Here is a 23,550-nt window from a genome sequence, read left to right on the forward strand (position 1 = left end):
TTTTTTATTAATAATAAAATAGTAATACGTACATCGTTTTCCTGAAGTGTCCGGATGTTTGATGTTGAAGAAGCGGTACTATTTTGTTGCATCTTCTGATCATGGGATGAGCTTCTTGAAGGGGAAAAATTGGTATCGTCATATACAGATGCATCAACAATGCTTTGATCCTGTATCTAAAAAAATATAGTTTAATTATAGTTCATCATAACACTTTTTTTTTATTAATAATAAAATAGTAATACGTACATCGTTTTCCTGAAGTGTCCGGATGTTTGATGTTGAAGAAGCGGTACTATTTTGTTGCATATTCAGATCATGGGATGAGCTTCTTGAAGGGGAAAAATTGGTATCGTCAGATACAGATGCATCAACAATGCTTTGATCCTGTATCTAAAAAAATATAGTTTAATTATAGTTCATCATAACACTTTTTTTTTATTAATAATAAAATAGTAATACTTACATCTTTTTCCTGAAGTGTCTGGATGTTTGATGCTGAAGGAGCGGTACTATTTTGTTGCATCTTCTGGTCATGGGATGAGTTTTTTTATGTTGTAGGTTTGGTTTTGACAGTGAGAGATGTACTCGCAGTATTTTGTTTCTGTATCTAAAAAATATATAGTTTAGTTATAGTTTATAATAAATTATTTTTCATTTTTATTAAAATAATCATGTTTACCGCAACTTCTGGTTCATGGCAGTGTGTGTTTTTCCATGTTTTAACAATTAGACTTTTTCTTTTAATGTCCACTCGCGCAATCAGTGTAACTGGGCAGTTCGTTTTTTTGGATCTTTAAATAACATAATCATAAGATATCAAGCCGGTAGTGCTTATAAAATAATGGTAAGAAATAATTAAATTAGATTTATAGAAGTTATACTTACAACACCTCCCGTTTTTTATTTCCTTTTGAAATAAATTGTCCGCTTTTTGGGCACACATAATGGAAATCATAGTGTGAAAAATTGGCGAAACTGTTTTCCATTTTTCTTTTTTTGCAGTAATATTCCATCGTTGTTGAATCTCGACGACTTAACATTATTTTTGTCTTTTGATGATATCTGTCAATTAATAATAAAAACTGTTCACAGTTCGAGAATTCTTGACCTTCATGGAAAAGATCTGCCATAATGATCTGGAATTTTCAAAAAATCATTTAGAATTATATACATAATATTATATTACATATTTAACAATAATAATAATTGTATCTATACTAATATATTTTTATATTCGTTAATTAATTTGTATTATAAAAATTTATAAAGGCGGTACACTAAAAGTAATAAAATAATTATTCTTAAATAATCATTCAATGATAATTAAAAATACATTGATATTTAATGTTGAGTCAGTCTACCATACTGTTATATATCTAGCGTCAGTTTTATAATTATTTTTTTTTTATAGTTTCATTATAGAATTAATTTATACTTACTAGAAATTCACCCAAATACTTGATAAAATAACTCTTGTAACGATGATTTAGTGACAAGAGATTTATTGTTTAATTTAATCTTTCTTCTTGGTTATGAAATATTGGCGGGATACCCGAAAACACTTATACTAGTTAATTATCGTTGTAAACGTATTCATGCATACAGAAAGCGCCTCTACACACTTATTTTTGAAATAGTAGGATATATTCACACCTAGCTAATACCAGGCTTACAAACTTTGTGACTTTAAATATTTTGAGTGATGTCAAAAAATAACATTTGTTTCGATTAGCAAAGTAAGTAATTAAATTCAATGGCATGGAAATTTATATATTAATATATATATATTATTCAAATTTCTAGTTTATATTAAAAATTTTATTAAAAGTAAATTTCACTTGCAATAAATAAAATTATTGTATTGTATATTAATACTGATTTCATTAGCTACACAATAATCATTAAAAAAAAAAGATCCGAACAAAAACAGTTTCACTGTAAAAAAATTGCGCCAAGTCCACGTTCATAAAACTCATCTCAAAAACATTTGCACTTTACAAAAAAAATAAGACTCGTTTCAATAATTTTCATTCTCTACAAAAAAAAAAGTGAAATACAAAAAAATACCAAGAAACCGTCATAATGTTGAAAAAATTGAAAAAAAATTTGTTAAAAATTTAAAAATTAAAAAAATTTTTTTATCGTACTTGGCGCGCGTCATTGAGTACCCCAAATTTTTTCAGGATAAATGAACATCCTTTTAATGTTTAAAAATTTATAAGTAAGTCAACCTTCCCCTTATTTATTAATTATTAATTATATCGGTAATACCAAATTGATGTTAAGAATATCATTATCATTATTATTACTAAAATAATTATTGATATTATTAAATTAATGTGTATTAGAGTATTAAATCCAAATCAACAACTTTTTTAATTTAAAAAAATTTTTAAATTTTTACTATATATACATATAAAATGTAAAATCCCTATTGATAAGTTAGATGATCGATTTATACCGAGGAGTTTATCCGGGTTAGATACGTTAAGTTTTTTAATGCTACTAGCTACTATGAGAGAAACAGAATTTCAAAGTTTTTATTAGGAATTTGATTTTCAAAATTAACGAACAAATAACATTTAAATGACAATAGCTTTGTTCGCATTAATTTACTTATTTATGAATTTTTAATTTTGAGCGGGAAAAGTTAAATTTTAAAATTAGGAATGTAGAAATATTTTATAAATACTAAATTTCTAAAACAAACTATCAGACAACATTGCATGTGTATGTTTTTAAACATATTTTTTTTTTATTAAATTTTATTTATTAACTAGACTACATACACAACAGGCTAAACATTGTTTAAGTTTCACTATCTTCCTGCAAGCCAGCAATTCAAGATCTAGGCAACTCTCATTGGATAGTGTACACATTCTATGACTTTGTAGTCGTTGCCTACAGGTGGCAATGTTATTCAATCAAGTAGGTTTCAAATAATTGTAATCTTTAGGTGAAAAATCTTATAATTATGCGCATGATGCATTGTGTCATTTACTAACAACAATATCAGAATAACAATAATGATAATAATAATTATAAGAATGAAATTAATAATATCGGTAATAATAAATTGATGTTAGAAATAATAGTAACATTAATATCTATCATTATCATTACTACTACTAAAATAATTACTGTTATTAGTAAATTAATGTGTATTGGAAAATTGGATCTAAATTAATAATTCTTTGAATTGAATAAAAATTCAAAAATTTTTACTGTATATGCATAAAAAATGTAAAATCCCCATTAATAAGTTAGTTAATCGATTTAAACCGAGGAGTTTACCCGGATCACTCTATCAGGGTATATAGTCAAAATTTCAAAATTTATGTAAATTAAAAGAATTATTAATTTAGATTTGATATTCCAATGCACATCAATTTAATAATAACAATAATTAGTTTAGTAATAATAATGATAAATATTAGAATTACTATTATTTTCAACATCAATTTATTACCGGTATAATTAATTTCAGTCTTATAATTATTATTATTGTTATTGTTATTATGATATCGTAGCTAGTAAATGACACAATGCACCATGCGCATAGTTATAAGTCTTTTCACCGAAAGATTACAATTATTTGAAACTTACTCGATTGACTAACAATGCCACCTATAGGAAACGACCACAAAATTATAGAATATGTACACTATCCAATGGGAATAGCCTAGATCTTGAACTGCTGGCTTGCCCGAAGATAGTAAAACTCAAACAATGTTTATTCTCATATGTATTTAGTCTAGTCAATGAATTAAATTTGATAAGAAAAATATGTTTAAAAACTCACTCATGTAAAGTCGTTTGATAGTTTTTTCTAGAAATTTGTATTCATGAAGTAATTTTAACATTTTTTATTTAAAATTTGTGATGTTCCCGCGCAAAATTAAAAAGTCACAAATTAATGAAATATTGCGGGCAGAGCTATAATCATATGAAAGGTCGTTTGTTCTTTAATTTTAGAGCTCAAATCCTAATAAAAAATGAAAGTTTTTTTTTTCTCATAGTAGCTAGTAGCATTAAAAAACTTAATGACTAAGTCGCATGTACTTCTTAGTTTGTATTGAAAATCTAATAATCAACAACAACAATTTAATTTGTATAAAAACAAAACAAAATTTCTACATTTTTTGTAATTGAAGGAATTGATAATTTGAATTTTATACTTTCCCGCTGAAAGTTCAATATCAATGAATAAGGGAATATTCGCAAGCAAATCATCTTAGTTTATCAACATGAGTGTAAGTCCCTTCAAGACCAATATTGGATTCAATTGGATTTACTTTTCAAAGACATTTAAATTTAAATAAATGAACTTAAAATATCAATAAATGTTTATATTTCATGAAATCGTAGAAAGTATTTTAATATTTTTTGTCATTTAAAAGTCTATCATTAGAATTTGATATTGTTTGACTCAAATTGAAAACTCAAGAAATAACACAATATACTTACAGCTAAGACTCTTTATTTAGTTAATTGAATTATGTGAAAGTCTTTATAAAATGTTACTTTACTTTTACCTTGACGCTTGACGCTGATTCTTACGAGCTAAACGATGTTAAGTTTTGAAGCTGCATTAATTTAAGATGGCGGTTCTTTATAAATTATATACCCCAGCTCACTAAAGTTAGCACCCCAGAAATTTTTTTTTTAATTTTTAAACTTTTTTTTCATTACATCGTTAGTTCGTCGTTTGCTTTTTATTATTCACTATAAACATTTGTTTGTTCTCGATTTATTTATTTAAAGAAAAATTTATTAAAAATGTGCCTTTATCTAGCCCCCCTATCGCAATTTTTAATATTTTATTTGCAATGCGGGTCAATAAACCTCTGTTAATGCTTATTCATGTATAAAAAACCTTTGTTCCAACTTCAAATTGTTTATTTTTTGTTTAATTAATATTTTTAGTTAGCTGAATATTTGTATTCTAAATATTTGCACTGCGCATGCGTCAACTTTACGTTTAGACTTTCAGCGCGGTCTTTTGAAAATTATAGTGACAAGCACATTTCATGTGTAAGAAATTAAAAAATCTACAAGTGTAATTTTTTAGGAATCACTTTTTAATTAATTCAAATAATTGAAAAAAAAAATTGTTAGACGTCAGACAATATCAATATCATTAAGTAAATAAATAAATAACTAATAAATATTCATTTCATTTTAAATTTCTTAAAAAATATCGAAACTAGTGTTAATCATTGCATGTATATTTTGACGCATGCGCAGTGCGAATATTTAAAATACTTACATTCAGCTAATTAAAAATGTTAATTAAACAACATTAAAACATATGTGTGTGAATCCTTTCGAGATTGGAGTTTACTTGAAGCTACAGTATATGTAAAAAGAATTCCAGTGCACCCTGGCGAGTGTAGATGCAAGCTCCGGAATATCTTTTTTTAACTATAGTTTCCTATCTATCGGAGGATTACTATGCATTCTCGAATTATTTAGTCTGTGGCAGATCACTTTGCCCATCAAAAAAAAGTCAGGATCGAAATTTTTGCGTTGCTACAGTTTATGCTGATTAAATTTAATGATTTTAAGCAGATTAATTGTTATAATTGGATATAATTAATTAATATTAGGAAAATAAGATATGAACTATACTGTTATAATAGAAATTTAAGAAAAAGAATGACCGCAGAATTTAATAAAATTTGCAACCTCAAAAAAACGTGATGCTTACAGTAAAACACAGTCGGTAGTCTGGCGCTCCGTTTACAACGGAATTTTTGAACGGAACTTGGCGCCAGATTCTACCGAATCTGTGAATACGCAACATAATTTGAAAGTTATTTGAAGATAGAGTCAGAGAAGTCATTTTTTTTTAATATTTCTCAAAATTTTCAAAGCCATAAAATAGTTTGACTACCAAAGTGTTTGACCCTTTAAAGAGTTTTGGAATGAGGTTTTTTCTAAAAAAAAAACAAATAGTAAAAAGTGTTGTTGTGTTTATGGATGTAATAGTAGGTTATGTAGTGATCCAGAGATTAGATTCTACCACTTTCCCAAACCAAATCATAATTTTGCAAAAATACAAAATTGTTTCAAGGAATATGAAAAAGTAGATCTTTAAATACACCGTGTGCGGACATAAAAATCCACCCTTAAAAATTAATGCCCGGTATTTTTTAAAGTAAACCTACGGAGTAAAACACCTGGACCGCGTACGGATCGTTGATCGTACTCGGCTTATAACGAAAGGTTCCAAAATTTATAGACGAATTAATTATGTGATTAATTACATAAAAATCCTTGGGGTTTACCGTTCCAGGTAAGTCCGTGTGCGGACATAAAAATCAACCCTTAAAAATTAATGCCCGGTATTTTTTAAATTAAACCTACGGAGTAAAACACCTGGACCGCGTACGGATCGTTGATCGTACTCGGCTTATAACGAAAGGTTCCAAAATTTATAGAAGAATTAATTTTGTGATTTATTACATAAAAATCCTTGGGGTTTACCGTTCCAGGTAAGTCCGTGTGCGGACATAAAAATCAACCCTTAAAAATTAATGCCCGGTATTTTTTAAAGTAAACCTACAGAGGAAAACACCTGGACCGCGTACGGATCGTTGATCGCACTCGGCTTATAATGAAAGGTTCCAAAATTTATAGACGAATTAATTTTGTTATTTATTACATAACAATCCTTGGGGTTTACCGTTCCAGGTAAGTCCGTGTGAGGACATAAAAATTAACCCTTAAAAATTAATGCCCGGTATTTTTTAAAGTAAACCTACGGAGTAAAACACCTGGACCGCGTACGGATCGTTGATCGTACTCGGATTATAATGAAAGGTTCCAAAATTTATAGACGAATTAATTTTGTGATTTATTACATAAAAATCCTTGGGGTTTACCGTTCCAGGTAAGTCCGTGTGCGGACATAAAAATCAACCCTTAAAAATTAATGCCCGGTATTTTTTAAATTAAACCTACGGAGTAAAACACCTGGACCGCGTACGGATCGTTGATCGTACTCGGCTTATAACGAAAGGTTCCAAAATTTATAGACGAATTAATTATGTGATTAATTACATAAAAATCCTTGGGGTTTACCGTTCCAGGTAAGTCCGTGTGCGGACATAAAAATCCACCCTTAAAAATTAATGCCCGGTATTTTTTAAAGTAAACCTACGGAGTAAAACACCTGGACCGCGTACGGATCGTTGATCGTACTCGGCTTATAATGAAAGGTTCCAAAATTTATAGACGAATTAATTTTGTGATTTATTACATAAAAATCCTTGGGGTTTACCGTTCCAGGTAAGTCCGTGTGCGGACATAAAAATCAACCCTTAAAAATTAATGCCCGGTATTTTTTAAAGTAAACCTACGGAGGAAAACACCTGGACCGCGTACGGATCGTTGATCGCACTCGGCTTATAATGAAAGGTTCCAAAATTTATAGACGAATTAATTTTGTTATTTATTATACCTAATTTATGAGAGGGGCCGTTACACCCGAAACCGTCGTGTACCTCTCTCCCCTGTATGATTCAATTTTTTAGGTCAAGTAAATTTTTTCTAATTCATTTTACCACAAATTTATCACAATTTGAAAAAAAAAAAAAAAATATTTTTTTCTCGTTACAATTTTTTTCTCGAGTGGTCCATTATGCCCCACATATCACATATTGGCCCAAAATATCATAAAAACATTATAGAGTTCATAACTTGAGGGAAATTGAAGAAAAAAATTTTTACCTAATTTTTTAGGGGGGCCGTTGTGCCCCAGGGGGCCTTCGTGCCCCAGGTTCCCCTAATTCGTTTTAAATGAATGAAAAAAGTATATTGGGATTAGAAATGACATATATATATGTCCGATTTCATCTGTAGGTGGTATTTATCCGTGGATGATATTTGTCCGTGGATGGTATTTATCCGTGGACAGCATTTATCCGTGAGTTAAAGCTTATTATTGTAAGAAGTGTCTATTCACATACTCCACGGATATTTTTACGGGCACGGATATAATGCTTTATGATAGGGACTTTTCCAGATACGAATGTATGGTTTTATCCGTGTCTCCAACAATCCTTATGTTAAAGTATTGCATCCGTGCCGGTAAAAATATCCGTGGAGCGTGTCAATAGCAGCACCGATTATTGTAACATTCACGGCTGAAATTAGAAACACGGATAAAGCTTCATTTGGCTCATTTCTTTGAAAATGTCCGTATCTCTATGGTTGAAATTAGACTCACGGATTTTTCCGTGGAGGGTGCCAATAGACACTTCGGGTAGGTAAATGATGTGTGATGGTACTATGATCTTATATCCAGGAGCAATGCTCGGAAAAAACTCATGGATTGTATGAAATTTTTTATTATTTATATATGCACCAGTTGTAATATTACATTCAATTCTCAAGGCATTAATTTTAAGGATTTTAATTGGTAAATCAGATTTGTGAAGTATATTTGCCTCCAGTGTACGATTTCTAAATCCTAATAATGATGCAATTGAATCTTTATACTCAAAATTAATTGGTCTATTACATTTAATTTCACTTCGTAATTCATTGTTGTTGGCTGTCAAACTGAATTCAACATTTTTTGGCATCTGCTTTAATAAGTATTCTTCAATATCTTTCAACTCATAACTTCCAGTTGGTATCGTTATTATTGTATCACTCCTGACAACCTGTTTTTGTTTATATGTCTCATTGCCATAATACTCTGAGGGTTGAGTCTTATCTACACTACTTCCAATATAAATATTATTCGCTCCTTCATCAATATTCGGTATTGAGTTATATGTTAATAGTTCTACTAATCCCAGAACATAAGTTTTTGAAGGTGATAATTCAATCGGTGGGAAATATTGAGCCTCCAATGTCGAGGTTGCTCCTGTTAGTGTCAATGTCAATGATTCAGCCATAACTGAGGAATGATCCAACTGAATACATTATTTATAGTTGATTACTCAGAAACTTAAGACACAAGTGACCACATATAATTGTATCATAATCCTGATATCTTTTGTGATTATATTTAACACTACTCACATCAAGATATTTCATGAGATCATCAGGTGGTTGAAGGTTACCAAAGCTGTCGAAATAAGTAACAATTTTATTATTTTTCCTGTAGGCAGTCCAGTGAGTCCCATGTCTATCTTTATCATCTAAATTAACAATAGCGCACTCATTGACCCATGGACCCGATTTTGGTAAATCATTTCTCATGAAAACACCTCGAAAATGTGGAATTTCCAAATCTTTCGCATATTTTATCAAATCATAATTAGTTAGGGCTCGATGTGGTAGCGTTAAAAGTTTTTTGACTGCGGATTCAAATATAATCCCATTCCTTGCTTATATGGTTTCAAATACAACCCTTTGCCTAAAGCTATTGCCTCCATAGTTGCATTATGACGTTTACTTTCTTCTAAATCACGTTTAGCTGATTTAGCAGCATTTACAGTGCGAGCAATTGTCGCTATACCACCACTTAAGCCACCTACAGCACTGAGTGCCGCAAACATAGGTATTAGAAATGGTAGCATCCCTCCAATCTTCGAAGGTACTGGTAATACACGTGGTAATCTAACATTTCTTTTACCACCTGCATCTTTTACAGCTTTTCTAGCTGCATGTAACGCTGATTTTATTGGCTCAATGCTTTTACGCATCGATTTTTTAGCTGAACTAATTATTTTTCGCACTGATACAGGTTTATTTTTCTTCATTATATTCCCTCCAAGTTTTTTTTTCACTCTACCGCCTCTTTTAGGTTTTGTTTTTAACTTTTTATTTTTCTTCAGCCTTTTATTTTTCTTCATTTTATTTTTTTTGGCGCACAAACCCATACCCAAACTTCTTTTAACTCTCATAGTCTTGTTAACACCCCAAGCAACAGCTTTTTCACCAAGACTAGCATCTTTAGCATGAATACGTAATGCAGCCTGTTGTGCAAGCTTTTTATCAGCTGCATGATGCGCCTGCATATCACCTGGATTTTTTGAATAAGCAATGTCATGATCTTTACACGCTTTATCAAGCGGATTTATACCAGGATCACCTCGAGCCAGTCTTTTCGATAACTTTGTGCCTGGTCCACAATATTGATATCCCGGTACATGTAATTCTATTGGTAGTTTATTAATAAGCCCATTAACAATTCCCCCACCACGCTTAGTTTTAGCTTTAATAAGGCGTCTGTTCTTAACCATTGCTAATCAATTACTGACTCAGATTATATAAATACTCAATATTTATAGTCAAATCAATGAGTTGTGATTTAAATGTCATACAGTTAACAGTAATCAGTGCCTGTCAAAATGAAGTTTGAAAAACAAACTGCTAAATTACCGGTTATAAATTTTGATCAGATTGTACAAGGTGATGATAAAAAAGTTCAAAAGCGTCATGGTGCGCTCTTACCGAATACTGTTCGAGCAATTATCTGTGGACCATCAAATTGTGGGAAGACTAACGCACTCTTATCTCTTGTAACCCATCCTAATGGTTTGAGGTTTGAGAATATTTATGTATATTCTAAATCTTTATACCAACCAAAGTATAAGTTTTTAGAATCTATCCTCAAACCTGTGGAGGGGGTAGGCTATCACCCATTCAGCGATCATGAGTCAGTCATCAATCCAGAGGAGGCTCAATCAAACTCACTCATGATATTTGATGACGTAGCTTGCGAGAAACAGGATCATATCAGAGCTTATTTTTGTATGGGGCGACATAAGAATGTGGATAGTTTCTATCTCTCTCAAACCTATTCGAAAATTCCAAAACATCTAATTAGAGACAATACAAACTTTCTTGTGCTTTTTCGTCAAGATGAAATTAACTTAAAACATATTTATGATGATCATGTGAATACTGATATGCCGTATAATGAATTCAGAGACTTATGTGCTGCATGCTGGAATGATAAAAATAGTAACAATAAGTATGGATTTGTGGTAGTTGACAAAGATAGTGAAGTAAATAATGGGCGTTATAGAAAAGGTTTTGACTGCTTCATAAGTATAAATTAGATGATCATGTATAAAATTGGCCAGTTGTATGACGATTTCGAGTGTGAAAACATGGCGTATAAAAAAAGTATATCTCAACAGACTGAGATGTTGAATGAATTATCCAAAGTTAGTGATTCAATCAGACAGAAATATAAGATATTGAAAATTGGTCGAGATTCTTCTGAACAAGCAGCAAATGAAGCTTTTAAACCTATAGTGACGCCATTACGAGCATTAGTTGAAAATTCTAAAGCTATAAAATATGAAATAAAACAGGATGAGTCAGAGAATTATTCACTCAAGAAACCAGAAATTAGTGAATATGAGACGATTAACAATAATAGCTCTCAAATGTTAGGTGACAATTCAAGTTTAGATCAATCAAGCAGGATAAATAAAACTATTATGTCACCATCTCCAGGAATGACAAGCACACCACATAAAGATCGAGATCCTGTGTCTTATTATTTATCAATGTTGAATAGAAAAATTATAGAGGGTTAGACACCAGATTTGGAATTCGTTAAAAAGGTCAACAGCTCTTTCTGGGTGACTCAGCAGTATATTTTGAGGATAATACTTTGAAGGTGAAAAATAAAAGTATTCCATTAACTCCAGGATTGACTGAGTTAATATTCAAGAGTGATCCTCTAGAGCGTCTAATAAATGAAAACGATTTGAAAGTTTATAAAGATTTCTTGATTTCAACAAATACACATAGGAAGAATTTTGAGTCAAACCGTAGTCTTTACACTGAAAAGACTCTTAAGTATTATAAATTCATATCTAAGCTAACTCAATCAGTGATAGAGGGTGAAGGATTACCGACCTTTATGACTGCTTCGAGAGAGCGGAAAAATATTGATTATGTTTACTGGGATGATCCTAATGAACTGGTTGATAGGTTACGCTTACTGATTGCATCTCAAGCAGCTGGCAACTCTAGTCACTCAAATGAAATAATTTCCATTATTGAGGAGTTGCGAGAAGCTCAGATTATTTATTGAAGTTCTCAGCATAATTCTATCATTTGATAGTAAACTGTTGACAAGAGAGGTTCATAAAATGACTATTGATATATTTGGGCGTACATCATATAAAACAAATGACTTACAATACAGTAAAGGAATTCCTGGGACACCAGGAGTTGGATTTAAGTTAACTGGCGATGGAAAATTTGACTTGGATGGCAAAAGGTTGTGTAACGTTTCAAAAGCTATCGCAGAAAATGACGTTGTTACGTTATCATGTATGCGTTCAAGTGTAAATATTGAATTAGATGTACTCAAACGAACAATTTATAATAATAATAAACGTATTACTCATCTCGAAACATTGGAAAATATCATTAATGATTTGGAAGCCAAAGTGGAAGCATCAAATAATATTATTAATAATCAGCAAACTAAGATTAATAAACTAGAAAGTAGTTTAAGATCGACTGTAAAATCATTGTTGCGTGCTGAGGAGGTTATAAAAGATATCAAACAAAAAATATCAGAGCTTATTAAAAAATAATGGTAAATAAAAAAGAAATTATAGCTGTCGAGCTTCACAGACAAGCTCGAAAAAATTACGCTCGACGTCATGTTGACATTCGTGGGATTGATGAAACATGGCAAGCTGACTTGGTTGAGATGATTCCATATTCTAAAGTTAACAATGGGTATAAATATCTACTGACAATAATAGATATTTTCTCAAAGTATGCTTGGGTAGTCCCTATTAAAAGTAAAAGTGCCGGTGATGTTAGAAATGCAATGAAAAGTGTACTCCAACGAGATCGCAAACCACAAAACTTACATGTTGATAACGGAAAAGAGTTCTATAACAAGGAATTCAAAGATCTTATGAAGCAGTATAAGATAAACATGTACTCTACATTCAGCAATCTCAAAGCTTCTATTTGCGAGCGTTTCAATAGAACACTTAAAAATAAAATGTGGCGGCAATTTACAGCACAAGGTTCTTATAAATGGGTTGATATGCTCCCTGATTTAGTGAATACTTATAATAACACGAAACATCGAACAATTAAGATGAAACCAGTCGATGTGACTGCAGCCAAAGAAAAAGAACTGCTACAGAGCATATATGATCCTCTTAAAAAGAAACCTGTAATGCTGAAAAGTAAATTTAAAGTTGGAGATAAAGTGCGTATCAGTAAATATAAACATATATTTGAGAAGGGATACACACCAAACTGGACAACAGAAATTTTTACTATCAAGACTGTGCAAAATACAAATCCTACAACTTACAAGTTGATTGATTATCAGGATCAGCCGATTCAAGGAGGCTTTTACGCTGAAGAACTTAGTGGAGTAAAATATCCGGATATTTATTTAATAGAGAAAGTTTTAAAAAAACGTGGGAATAAGGTTTATGTTAAGTGGACAGGTTTTGATAATTCACATAATAGCTGGATTAATAAATCTGATATGTAAAATGATAGGTGATTGAATAAATAAATAAAAATTATTTTTTTTACAAGTTTTTCATTTTTATTGATAATCCTTAATCTAATTACATTTTTAACTTATATATATATACAGTTTTTAATTATATCTAACCCTTTTATTAGACACCTTATACCCCCAGGGTAGAGTATCAGTTGAATCATCAATTAATTTCCGCTTATTATCATGCCAACTTAGAGCTAATTTCTCTTACTTAATTGTACGCACTTCATGTTTGCTACTTTTAATAATATATTGATATCGTCTAATGTTAATATGATTCATTAGACACTCTTTATAATCATCAAACTCAATTTTCCGTACAACTGAACCTTTAACACCTTTTGCTCTCTTCTTAATTCTATCTGCGGGTTTAGAAGCATTAGGAACTTTATAAGCATAGAGCTTCGCTCTTAAGCCAACAAACTCAGTCATAATTTTACCATTATTCTCATCTTTCATGAGACCTAATACTTTTTTATTTTTTAATGGGATATTGTAAATATTATCCCGAGGATAGTCTGATGTATCGAATCGATCTATGTCCTGCTTGATATGTTCATATATATTAGGTACATTGAATTGATATATTAAACTATCAGTATCTGTATATAATAATTTAGATTTATTATCATTAAATTTTTCTCTAATATAGTTATAATGGAAATCATAAATATATGTTTTAGATAAGTCTAAAATGCTAAAACCAATATATATGGGTTTATTAAAATATACATTAACTTTATTAAGCTCAATAACGACTAAGTTTTCATTGAAAATCATAAAGCTATTAAAATTAGATGAAGAAATCCTACTCTTAGCTCCGTATCGCCCAAACCATTTACTTATCATCTTAACATCTTTATGTTTCCTAACATTTTCCATTGTCTTACCAAAAACAGCATTATTCATAAGCTTGTAAAAATCCTTTTCGAAATCATTCTTAGCTAATTTACGACAGTCAGTATTTTTTTCAATGTATGGTTTGAGCCATGCTGATTGTTTAAATCGTAGAACTCGATGGATTTTTACAAGCTTCAAACCTAGCTCAAGACTTTGTCTCAAATTCTCATAATGAATCACATATTTTTTCTTTGAGTAAAGTGTTGTAGCTAATTTAGATTGCTTGCTTCTTGGTGGGATGAAATGTTCAGGACACAAAGGTAAGTCTTTATGAGGATCATGAAGTTCGAGTGGGTAATCTAAGTCAACTTCTAAAATATATCCTACCTCATTATCATTACTATTGATAAATTTATTTACAGTATTAACATCAGCAAATTCATGATCTTCAACCCACTCAAATGATCCATAAGGTAAAGATGAGCACATTGCAGCTCCATAAAGATTATTAACATCATAATACATGATGTAAGATTCTGCTTCATTTTTATTAAAATTTTCACCCATGAACTTATTATTAGCTTTAGCATATGTATTTGTACATTGTGAAACACCACCTCGAATCCCCTTTTCAAAAAAGAGTATGATTTCAGGGTCATCCAATAAATCTAGTTTAACATTTGTATGCTTAAGCATAGCGTCAAAAGCTAATCCTGGAACTGTACAGTAGTGTGCAGGATCTAATTCATAAGTTTTATAACAATTAAAACGGAAATTTTCAAAAATATCCGCGAGTAATAATACATCAGTCTTTAAATATAAATCTGAATATTCGCCCAGAGTTTTTATATTAAACTTACTCCATACATTTTTTGCGTGTTGATAATCCTCATTGGATATATCATCATCATTAAGTTTAGAGTAGAATAACTTTTTTTCTGGTAAATGATTATAGTTAAGTTTATCTATTGAGTCAATGAACTCATAGGGAAATACTCCTTTACGAGTAACTAATTTGAACTCTTCAAAATTAGGATAATACTTTTTAGTTATTTTTTTATCATTGTCGGTAAGGTTGCCGGCTAATTTTTCTATGCTCGATGCCATGAAACGAAATGAGTCAATGAAGCGGAGTGAAACCGATGTGCCTGCAATAGCTTTAGTGAATGATATATACCTCTCTTTGTTCACAGGTAAAATATTTAAATCCCCTTTAAACCCAGTCGCTAATGAGCTTATAATAAAATGAGCATCATACCCAGACAAGTTATGAAACACTACAGGGATCGTAAATGACTGTTTGTAGTTTAGGTTACAAGTCTGATGACTGGGACCCCTATAATTACCCGTCAAGTGATTATGATCTCTACACCTTATTTCATCTTTAGATTTAAAATTTTTTCCACATATATGACAATTTTCAGCAGTTTTATGATAATTCTCCTCCTCTGGAGTAAGCTGCTTCATTTTTATAATATTTTTATAAAATTTATTTACTTGTTGACCCAAAGATTCTAATTTACCAACAAGCCAGTTTACACAGTCGGATGAACGATTAAACTCGAATTTTGAAAGAGAATTATCATAATTACAATGTATATAATATGCTGCACTATGTGGTATATGTTTTTCAATCTTATCAGATTCACTAGTAAGAATGCATTCGAAATCTGCATATATGATGAATGGAACTGGATCTTTGTACTTATAATTTTTAAAGTTTAAGATTTTATCTTCATCTGTTTCGGGTAATCTCATTCTTACATTGTTAAATTTTACACAATCATCCCGATGCCTTTTAAGGGATTTTTCAAATTTAAAATGACATAAACAACGATCACAAAACCATAATTTACAGTGAGCTTTCGATATTTGCGATTTTATTAACCTAGAAAGATTTCTAATCAGAGCAAAGTGAAAAATTGTTTGAAAATTTTTGACATTTTCATATGTAATATCATTATCATCTTTCCCATTACTATAATAACATCTACCAGATTCTACTATTAAAAGATGTATTGTTTCTTTATCTGATAAATTATTACTTAAATATAATGGAACTACTACACTATTCATTGTTTTCTCGGTTTGATCTCTGATAATTTCAGACTCGATGCCGTAAACATTGATATTTAAATTATTCAACTTTTCAAATTTAGGTATATCCTGTAATTTCATAGGAAATTTTATACCTTGAATATTAAACTTATCATCTAAGTTAGGGTATGATGAAACACGTTCAGGATGACTATTTGATGCAGGAAATAAGGCTGCTTTCACACACCACAAGAAGCAGTATATATCATTATTCTGAATGTTCAAGACAGCACCTTTATCCTGTATTTCTTTTGGCATTGATATGAATGTTGAGAATCCACCATGAATCGGAGCGAAACGCGCGATATCAACACCTAAGCTGATTACTTCAGTGAAGCTCCATCCATCCTGACTCCTTCTCATTGAATTCCTCAATTTTTCTTAGAAGAGTATCATATACTGATTCTTTATACCAATCAACGGGAGATGTTGTATGTAAAATTTCTGTAGTTCTAGTCTTGAATGATTTATTCTCCGTAATAGTAAGATCATCTTTGGAATTTTCGAATTTACATATTAAAGTTGTGCTAACTTTAATATTTCCATCCACTCGTAGAGTATTTTTTATTTTATCGATAACAATCCTCCCAGCATCATTTAGAAAAGCATGTAAGTCGATGTGACCTTTATTAATAACACATCCTGTTTTAATGCGGTTTTGAAATGCATTCTCTAAGTCTAGCCATTGAATTAGATTATTACCATCTAATGCACCACCAATCACAGGAGCGGCTAATTGTGAAAATTTTTCCTTATACCAGCATAATAGATTTATATTGGTTAGCAAATTTTTTCGTTCATGGACACTGCTTCTAGTATCACATAATAAATCATCAAACTGTTTATGAGTATCAACACAAATCTGAACCCATCTCCGACACTTTTCTTGATCGATTACATCAAGCTGTGACAATAATTCATATGCTTGGGTGATTGTGGTGAGCACATTATTAAACTCGACGATTTAAATTGACATTTTAAATATATATTATATAAAATATACAAAATCACTGTATTTGATACGAGTATGTTCACGTTTTATATGAAACTGATTTATTAAACATTTAAACCATTCAATTTATAGGTTTTTTAGAGATAAGAATTAATCAACTTGATAAAATAATCAATTAAATTGTTGAAAAGTAGCTTTCACCTGAAGTGAATCATCTAATAATAATAGAATTATATTTAAACAAATAAATTACTCATTCTGAATTTAAGTAAATAAACTTTATTGATAAAAAGCTTAAGTGAATCAGAATTTAATCAATATAATATTATGATAATAATCAGTTTTTGATTAAGCATAAGTTTACCCTATAAGGTTATAAATAAATAAAAATAATTGTTATTATTACATAGATAAATTTTAGAAAGTTATGAGTAATTCACTGATGTCGTTTATCATAAGCAAATAAAGTAATGATGGGTAATTAAAACATATTTATATAATATTAGAAAAATAAATATATGTAATTAGAAGATTGAGAAGATTTCCTTAAGATGTTTGCATTGATTGTAAGTGAGATTTTGTTTAGAATATTGAATTTTAAAGTTTTTTTAATGGTAAATCCAAGTGTAAACAGATTAAAGGGATTGGATACTTAGTAAATTACGTAGAGCTCTTAAATTCTCATCATAATTAGCTGTGTGCTACAACTTTTATTTATTGAACATTTATTTATTTATTTAAAAATATATATTTAATATGTTAATTAAATAAAGCTAAATTTTCAAAAAGTCATTGTATGATTATTTTTTTAAACATTATTTTGAGCATATCATTAATGAGTAATATATATATATATATATATATATATATATATATATATATATATATATATATATATATATATATATATATCATATAAATAATATAATAATTATTGATATAACAATTAGTAATAAATAAATAAAACTTATTAATTTAGTTTCATTCAATTTTACTAATTTTTGATTTTTATTTGTTGTTGTAAATATATATTTAATATTCAAGTGGAATAATTTTTTTATTATTTTCGCAGGCTCCTACACCCATAAAATATAATGTCTTAGTGCCTCAAGTTTGGGTGGAAAATTATCAGGCCGATCACGAGAAGCTAATGGGAATCATCCTGATAAAAGTTGAGGAGGAAAGGCGTCTTCGAGGAATGAAGATGGGAGCGAGAATTGTTGTTGATGGTGTTGGAGGAACACTAAATATTAATGATATTAATACATTTTGGTGGTTCCGGGGTGATGATGAGCGGGGTGATTACCCAATCTTTCATACAGGAAGAAGAGTGGTCAGCGACGGAGTAGCTACGCTCATGGAGAGGACTGTAATAGGGCAGGTTCACTATTGTGAATATGCTCCACGGAGATTTTTACAGCACCATGATTATGATCACTCTGCATTGCTGCGTAATGTTACGCAGCAAGTGCATGCTCATGTTAAAGTTCATGGTGCTGTAAGAGGTTGCTCTATTACAGTCGGGGATCTTTCCACAACTCTAGTAATCGATGATGAGGAAATGTACTGGTGGTACAAACCTGATAATTTCAACCGGGTACACCCCAGAATCCACATCGAGTATCGTCGACAACTGCAGCAACAACAGCAGCCCCCGCAACAGCCTCAGCCTCAACAACAACAACTTCAGCAGCAACCTCAACAACAACCTCAGAAACAGCCTCAACCTTTGCCTCAACAACTCCAGCAGCAACCTCAACCTTGGCCTCAACAATATCACGAGCTAATCCACCAACTTCACCTTGAAAGAGCTCGAAATGATCAGCTCCATGATCAGATTCAACAACTTCAGGTGGAGTTGATGGATATTGAGGATCAACAAAGACCAGCATCACCACCACCACCGCCTCCGCCATCACCAAACAGACCATCATCGCCAGCATCACCCGACAATGATTTTGATGACGGTCGAGGATAAAATAAATTTATTATTATTATTATTATCATTCAATATATATTATTATTCAATATAGTATTATTATTATTTTTAATAAATGTTAAATCATCATTTAATGTAATTCTAATATTTTTATGTTCTAACCTTCAGTAAAAATAAAATTCAATATTAAAAATAAAATATAAATGATAGGATTTAATTTCTAAAACATCTTTTTATCTTCTAAAATCATAAAATTTTTTTATTGTAAATAATAATTTTATACTAAAAATTAAATGCTAAAATTAAAATTGAGAATTATAATTAATCATAAAAATTAAAATTACATACATCTCAAAAAGTACAAATAATAATATTTAAATATTTTTTCATAAAATAAGGTTGAATAACCATTAAAAGAATATCATAGCTGCTGATAAAAAGTGGTAGCAACAAATTACACCTCAATCATTTCAACTATTACTCAACAATTTCACAGGTATTGGAAGTCTAAAAAAAAAAAAAAAAAAAAAAAAAATAAATAAATTATTTTTTATTGTAATTAAAATAATAACAATAAAACACTTACAAGGTGTACGAATCCAGCGGGTGAATTGACAGGGAATTGGTGTTTTGGATCTTCACGAAACCACATGTATCCTCGGTCAACGTTTAAAACTAATGTCGCTTCAATACCCTTTATTATTACTTTGGCACCATCAAGCGATTTATTTGCATCTCAGAAGCGCATAATTTCATATTCAATCGGAAAATGCAAACAATCTTTCTGCAAGTTTGTCCATGCTTGTGAGATATATAATTTATAAACCGACATTCTGAAAAAATCTTAATTTAATTAATCTTATTTGTACTGTTTCAAAAAATAATAACAATAATAACTCTACTTACTCTCTCATTATTTTTTAATTTGTTTATAAATTTTTTTAATCTTTCTGCAAATTTTTTCCAACATTCATAAAAAACTATTGCGATGATCAAGTTTGTCACTATGCTAGTGGAATTCACTAGGTTATGTATAGTATATACACATGCAGCACAAAAATATAAAAAAAAATACCCTTCAAACTTATAACCAAGCTTCACATATTTTAAATTTATTATAAAACCAAAGTCTTATATAAATCATCTATAACTATCCTAGAAATTATATTCATTTTCAATAATAAAAATTAAATAATTTTTTAATTTTCCACCGAAATTTCGCTCAACTAGGTGGCGATGTAATCGAATACCTCACATGAAAGTTCTGTCTAAAAAAACATTTTTTTATAAACAATTTCTGTGGAAATTATAAAAAGCAATGTTTAGAAGCGTGAAATAAATTTTATAATTTAATATGAATTATTTGTAATAAAAAAAAAAAATAACTATGAATTATATATAATTGATACTTAAAATTTTTTCTAATTAATTATTAATAAACATTAAAAACAATCATATTCGATGAAATATTCAAATTAAAACATTTGAGAATATAAATAAAAATAATTAAGTATTATATAATAGTTCACTATGAATAATTATGAGCTATAAATAAATTATAGGTTCAAGGTAAAATAATAAAACACCGTTTATCTATACGTTAAATTTTTTTATTGAAATATACTTTAAAAAATACACTTAGTCTTCCAAAATCATTACATCTCTATGACCCCATGATAATGTGTCAGCTGAATCATACAATATAACTCTTTTGTCGTCATTCCAGCTTTATGCTAATTTTTTTTGACAAATAATATCAACTTTATGTTTCCTGCTTCTGATCAAAAATTGCTTTGCTTCTAAATTTTCATGTTGACAGAGACAGAACAAATAATCATCAAAGGTTATTGTTCTGATTGTAGAAGACTTTACTCCTTTTGCTTTCTTTTTCTCTTGCTTTACACCCTGAACTTTAAATGAATACTACTTGGCGCACAGACCGACAAATTCAAGCATTATCTTTCCATTATTCTCATCTTTCATTAATCCAATTACTTTTTTATTAACCAACGGAATATTATAAATATTATTTTTAGGATAATCAGAAATATCAAACTTATTAATATTTTTTTTGATTATTTGATAAATGTCTGGAACTCTAAAGTGATAAATTAAACTGTCTGTATCAGTATACATCACTTTGGATTGTGATGGTGATATAGTTCTTTGAATAAAATTGTAATGAAAATCATAGATATATATCTTTGATATTTCAAGTATTGCAAATCCTAAATATATTGGCTTGTTGAATAGCACATTTGTACGTTTGATTTCTATTAATGTAAAATCATTTTCAAAAATTAAACAGCTATGAAAATTTGGTTGAGGTATGTATGATCTAGCTCCATAACGACCAGACCATTGCTTAACTACTTTAACATCTCGATGTTTTCTAACATTCTCCATGGTTTTTCCAAACACTGCATTATTCATCAACTTCCAAAAATTTTTTTCAAAGTAATTTTTAGCTAGCTTCCTTTTTTCTGTATTCAAGTCAATGTACTCTTTTAGCCATGGACTTTGCTTAAACTTTAATAATCTATGAACATTTATCAGACGCATTCCTAGCTCCAAACATTGTTTCAAGTTTCTATGATGTATAACATAATTTTTTTTATCATGAAGAGATGTAATTAACTTGGTTGTCTTTCCATTTGGTGGTATCATGTGCTCTGGACACAGTGGTAAATCTTTGTGATTATCCTGAAGCTCCTCTGGATATTCCAAGTCCACTTCTAGGATATATCCTTCAGTAGAATCATCAGGGATTTGTAAAATAATTTGACTGATTTCTTGAGCATTAGATGTCAATGTATTAGTTGTTGGTTCTGTTAAGCCTTCACACCATTCAAAAGAACTGTATGGCAAATATTGAGACATGACTGCTCCATACAAATTATTTACATCAAAATACATTAAATATGAAGTTTCTTTTGCCGGATTGTAATCTTCACCCATGTATGGATTATTGGCAGTGTTCCCATCCGTCACATAATTATCGTAAACGTCACATAATTTGAAGCATTATACGATCGTACATCCGACTTTGATTATGTGACGAAAAGTTACGATAAAATGTGTCTTGTACGGTAATTGTACGATAATTTTCGATATGTTTGATTTTCATTCTTATCCATGCGGGTTAACTTTCATTTATTACCTGCTCGAAGTATACAGCACCCCGCGGGTGCCCTATCGCCCTACACAGTTTATTTTGTTATGCTAATGTTTAATAAATAAATATGAATCAATATATAAAATTGATTATTTTTTTATTTGATTTCATTTCATGAAGAAACATTTTTTTTGTAAATATTTTTCAAGAGTAAATTTATGTCCGAATTTTAAATGAAAATATTTTGGCATAAAAAAAATTTAAACTATGTAAATTTAGTCAAGAACTTAAGTTTAAAATTTTTTTTTGGTGCGTACGATAATTTTTCAGAAGATCCGATAATTTGACGGCACTGTGTCGATCAGACAAGCAAAAGTTTCTGGGAACACTGATTATTGGCTTTAGCATACCGATTTGAGCATTGAGCTACTCCGCCTCTTATACCTTTCTCAAGGAATAATATCATTTCTGCGTCATCTAAGATCTCCAGCTCAATCTTTGTGAGTCTCAGCATACTATCAAAAGCCAGGCTGGGGCTTGTATAGTAGTGAGCTGGATCTAAATTGTAAGTCTCCATGCAAGTCATTCGAAATTTTTCAAATATATCAGCAAGCAAAAGAACATCAGTTTTCAAGTAAAGATCTGAGTATTCACCAAGTGTCTTGATATCAAATTTATCCCAGACTTTTTTGGCATGTTCATAATCTTCGTCAGATATATGAGAGTCATTTAATTTTAAGTAAAACAATTTCTTTTCGGGTAATTGAGTTTCATCTAGTTTACTCCAACTATCAACATACTCATATGGGAAAACACCTTTCTTTGTAGCTAATTTAAATCTTTCACAATCATTTTCATACTCTGCAGAAGTAATTTTTTTATCATCATCATCCAAGTTATATCTATATTTATACCATAAATCTATATGAGTCTACAAACCGTAAATTCACCTTAGTCCCATCAACATCTTGCCTGAAGGAAATATATTTTTCTTTTGTTTGAGGTAAAACACACATTTTATTCTCAAATGATTTTACTAGTGTATGAATTAAAAAATGAGAATCGTATCCAGAAAGATTGTGAAAAACTACGGGAATGTAATAAGGATTTTGATAATTTATATTGCAGTGTGCGTG

The 23,550-nt window shown here is 30.0% G+C and overlaps 2 protein-coding genes and 1 long non-coding RNA gene across 3 annotated transcripts; 1 reads left to right on the forward strand and 2 right to left on the reverse strand.

Moving 5' to 3' along the window:
* Positions 1-340: 340 nt before the first annotated feature.
* Positions 341-1,062, reverse strand: LOC123272055. The gene is made up of 4 exons (XR_006511010.1): positions 889-1,062; positions 683-794; positions 467-610; positions 341-393 (listed from the first exon to the last, which is right to left on the reverse strand). It is a non-coding gene; the product is annotated as an uncharacterized LOC123272055 (long non-coding RNA).
* Positions 1,063-12,074: 11,012 nt separating this feature from the next.
* Positions 12,075-13,456, forward strand: LOC123271754. The gene is made up of 2 exons (XM_044738152.1): positions 12,075-12,435; positions 12,552-13,456. The coding sequence occupies exons 1-2, from the start codon at positions 12,075-12,077 to the stop codon at positions 13,454-13,456; spliced, it is 1,266 nt and encodes a 421-aa protein (XP_044594087.1).
* Positions 13,457-13,678: 222 nt separating this feature from the next.
* On the reverse strand, positions 13,679-16,069 carry LOC123271755 (probable DNA polymerase). The gene is made up of 2 exons (XM_044738153.1): positions 14,314-16,069; positions 13,679-14,073 (listed from the first exon to the last, which is right to left on the reverse strand). The coding sequence occupies exons 1-2, from the start codon at positions 16,067-16,069 to the stop codon at positions 13,679-13,681; spliced, it is 2,151 nt and encodes a 716-aa protein (XP_044594088.1).
* Positions 16,070-23,550: the final 7,481 nt, after the last annotated feature.

The sequence above is a fragment of the Cotesia glomerata genome, linkage group LG9 (assembly GCF_020080835.1).
Source record: "Cotesia glomerata isolate CgM1 linkage group LG9, MPM_Cglom_v2.3, whole genome shotgun sequence".
Lineage (NCBI taxonomy): Eukaryota > Metazoa > Arthropoda > Insecta > Hymenoptera > Braconidae > Cotesia > Cotesia glomerata.